The sequence below is a fragment of the Manacus vitellinus genome, unplaced genomic scaffold (assembly GCF_001715985.3).
Source record: "Manacus vitellinus isolate BGI_N305 unplaced genomic scaffold, ASM171598v3 scaffold_41_pilon, whole genome shotgun sequence".
NCBI classification, from domain to species: domain Eukaryota; kingdom Metazoa; phylum Chordata; class Aves; order Passeriformes; family Pipridae; genus Manacus; species Manacus vitellinus.
In genome coordinates this window covers 3170454-3174112 of record NW_021940545.1, presented here as the reverse complement: position 1 = coordinate 3174112, position 3659 = coordinate 3170454, and the positions used below count along the sequence as shown (strand labels likewise).

The 3659-nt window shown below is 62.3% G+C and overlaps 1 protein-coding gene across 1 annotated transcript in view; it reads left to right on the top strand.

Annotated features, from left to right (window-relative positions):
• Nucleotides 1–1253: 1253 nt before the first annotated feature.
• IGSF9B (immunoglobulin superfamily member 9B) overlaps nt 1254–3659 on the top strand; it is a 36068-nt gene continuing 33662 nt past the window's right edge. Inside the window, exon 1 of the mRNA XM_029962057.1 lies at nt 1254–1380. Coding sequence (XP_029817917.1) covers nt 1254–1380 — 127 coding nt within the window. The remainder of the gene's footprint in view (nt 1381–3659) is intronic.

Here is a 3659-nt window from a genome sequence, read left to right as displayed (position 1 = left end):
GGGGGTGCTGTGCGTGTGGAGCAGCGTGTACGCGGTGAATGAGCGCGCCGTGAGTAATGCGGGGGTGGGCGCCGGCTGAGGGGGTGCTGTGGGCTGCCGTGGCCCCCGTGCGGGGCTGTGGGGAGATGGGGAGCCCACGGGGCTCACCCCAGCTGTATAACCCCTTAACCCCAGCGCTGTCCTCTCCTCCTGGGGGGCTGTCACCCTGAATTGCTTGGGGACAGGGCTTCAGAGCAGAGCTGGGGCTCGCCGTGTGCCGATGCCCTCACCGGGGCTTTTCCCCTTGCCGTGGCCTTCCTCCCACACTGCCTTCTCCTTGCCAAGCTGAGAAGCAGCAGCGCTGGCCCTGGGCAGCCCTCTTGCCTGGCTCTCCGAGGGCTTTCCAGGCATTAATCGGCTCAGAGGAGGAAGGAGGGTGCGTTATCCCTTCTTATGGAGTGGGGGAGGAGAGCCAGGACGTGACCGCACCGGGAGTGGGTGTCAGAGGAGGGATCTGGCCTCCTGGCATTCCCAGCAGCGCCGTCACACCGAGGGGCTTTTCCTCCCTCTCCCACGGGTGTGACGCTGTGGCACCACACGGTGAGTGGGGAGGCTCGTGGATCCGGCAGGCGGGTTTGCGGAGAGAGAATTTGGCTTCGCCAGCCCCAGGCGAGGACTCCTGTCAAGGAGGTTCCCTGGACACCACGGCGGGCGATGCTCCTGGCACTGACCTTGGCCGGTTGGAGCGGTTTGGCACGGCGGTGCCGGCGCTGCATTCCCTGCTTGATCCCGGTGCAGAGCTCTTCTACACAAGGGATGGAGCCTCTTCGGCCATGGAGGGGTCTGGACTGGCAGCCGCCGGATTTGGCACGTGCGGCTTTGGCCCCACTCTCTTCTGGCAAGGCAATGGTTTGGCACTGGGAACGGCCAAGGGCATTGGCCCAGCTCCCGTTTCCATCGTTCCCTGGAGGATTTGTGCTCCTCTGGACCTGTTGGATGGGAGAGCGCGGGGCAGGGAGGGGTGTGAGCGTCTCGGTCGATGACTTGGCTTTGCCAGAGGGGTTTGGCAGTGGTGCTTTCCCAGCTCGGTTGCCTTTTGACTTGGAAGATGCTTTGCCGGCGATGAGCGAACCCTGCAAGTTCCTCTCCGGAGCTGCACCAGGGTGGGACAGCTCCTGTTCACCTCTAGTCCTTCGCCTTGGAGGTCGTGCCTTGAGGCTGGAAGAGAAGCCCTGCAGATGGGCGAGCAGTGGGTCCAGCCCTGTTCCGTGCCGATGGAGGATCCTTCCCTCTCCCTTTCCCTGCGGGAGGCATCTCCTGAGCTGGGAGCCCTGAGCGACCAGCTGGCCTTTGGAAAAACAACTCCCTTCCTCCCGCTCCACGGTGGAGAGGCTGGCGTTGGTGGGAGGGCTGCCTGAGCCAGGAACAGTGTGATTCAGGAGCTGCTGGCGGGCAGCTCGGAGCGCTGCCTGCATCCCAGTTTTCCAGGAAGGCTGTGAAGGCACTGGAGTGGTACATGCTACTCTGTGGAGAGGGCAATGGGCAGCCTGCCCATGGGTACTGGTGCTGTGTGGGGCTGGGCTGGGGGGCACAGCACCCTGGCAGTGCCTCCAGGTGCAGGAGGTCTCCTCTGGGATGGGTTTGGGCACCAGCCTCCCCCTGCAGCAGCTCGCTCAGCCCCGTGGCATGCGAAAGGAGCTCTCAGGGAATGCACAGGTAGCTGCTGGTTGTTGCTGGGAGATGATGGTTCCCACGAGCCAGCTGCCATGTGGCACTTGGGGATGCTCTACTCCAGGTGGTGTTTAGAGGGAGGGGGCGCAGGGGACCCCCAGGTGGGAGTAGGGTGACTGCAGGGAAGTGATTTTCTCACTTGCCCCATCTCTGTGCCTCTCCGAGCACCAACCTGTGCTACCACGTGCTCGCTGAGCTGCTGCCCAGCCAGGCATGTTCCCACCTGAGTCATTCCAGGGAGCAGGGACCCACCATGGGGCTGTTGTGGGGCAGCACTCCGTGCATGCACACTCCCCTAGGGATACCAGGGAAGCTGCCAGCCTGCATGGGGGTGGTGTTGGTGGTCCCACGGGACATCTCTTGTGCCAGGGACGGGGTTTAGAGTCACTGTCTCACTGTGAATGGGGCACTGAGCCACCCCTGACAGCAGCTAATCCTTCTCCTCGCTGGCCCCGTGTGACCTTGAGGCATGTCGCTTGACCTGCGCGCTGCCCTCCATCCATCTGGAAAATCGGGTTTAAAACGCAGGAATCGCGCTGAAAGCCCAGATGCTGCTTTCCAGCTGGGGGAGGGGGCGAGGGCTGCGCTCCGGGGCTCTGGGGCTGCCCCACATCAGGGGACAGGGGGAGGCTTTTGGGGGGCTCTCGGTACCCCTGGCCAGGGAGGGGGGGGATCGAGTTTGCAGGAGGGGGTGCAGCCCCCCCGAGATACTTGGGGGGGTTATGGAGGTGGGGGGCAGGTGTCCCATGCAGTACCTTTACAGCAGGGTCCCTGCAGCACGTTGTCCCTGTCCCCACCACGGGCTGCAGTCGCCTCCCTCCTCGTTGCACAGCGATGGCTGCCTGCTCTCCTTCCCTGCTGGCCTCCATATGCCACGCTGGTGGCCTTGTCCTCAGAGATCCCTGCCATATCCCGCCTCCACCGATGTGAGCGGGATGTGTCAGAGCAGATCTCGTCTGTGCTCGGCAGGGAGGAGAGGTCCACAGGCTCGGGGCCCCGTGCCTGCTCCCCCAGCCGTCCCCACGGGGGAACAGGGATGGGGATGAGTGCCTGGGGTAGGGGGGCAGTGTTGGAAGCAGATAGTGGTGCCTCCATGCTTGTTAGCAGGCTGCAAGGAGATAGTAGGTCACCTCTCTGACTCAGGGCATGGGTGTCCGCTGTCCTGGGCAGGACAGCCTTCCCAGGCATTGGTTCCTTTGGAAACCTGGTGGTTTCCAAACCATGGCCACCTCCTTGTCATGAAGCACCTGCAGGCAGGGTCCTGCTTTAGCAAGTGCACCTGAGATGCTGGCAGCCTTCAGCTTCACCGAGTCCTGTGTCACCTTACATCTTTGCCTTTGGGATGGGAGGACTTGGATGCCCAGATCCAGGTGAGGGTCTCCCCATCCCTGGCATCACCATGCTGGGGAGCCCCGTGGTGGCACCGTCTCCGTGGCGGCAGCCTTCCCTCCTCTCCCTTTGGGATGCTGTTCAACTCCACCTCCGCATCTTGTATTCTTGCCTCCTGGCACGCGGCGTGCTTTTATTTTCCCTGGATCTGCTTGGATGATGAAGCCTGTTGATTACTTGTTTTTCTTTACGAGGCATCCCCCAGCTTCACGTGAGCTCCCGCACCGAGGGGGATTCAGGGCTCCCATCCCTGCTGCTGCTCGCTGATGGCGACCGTGTTTCCAAACTGCAGGTTAAGCCTTGAAGCCCCTCTGAACTTGGCTGGGAAGACCAAGTGGGTTTAAAAATACCCTGTCTATTTGTGCTCTGTTTCTTCTGGCGTCTGCGAGTTGTTTTCAAGCGTTTCCCTGCAAATGTGGGGGTGAGAAACACTTTGGATCGAGAGCTGCAGCCTCCCATCGCTCGCGTGCCTTCTTGGCCTGGACTAGGCAGGAAAACCTGGTCGGGGCTGGGAGCGCGGGGTTGGGTTGGGAAGTTGAGGAGACCCAAAGAGGGTTTGC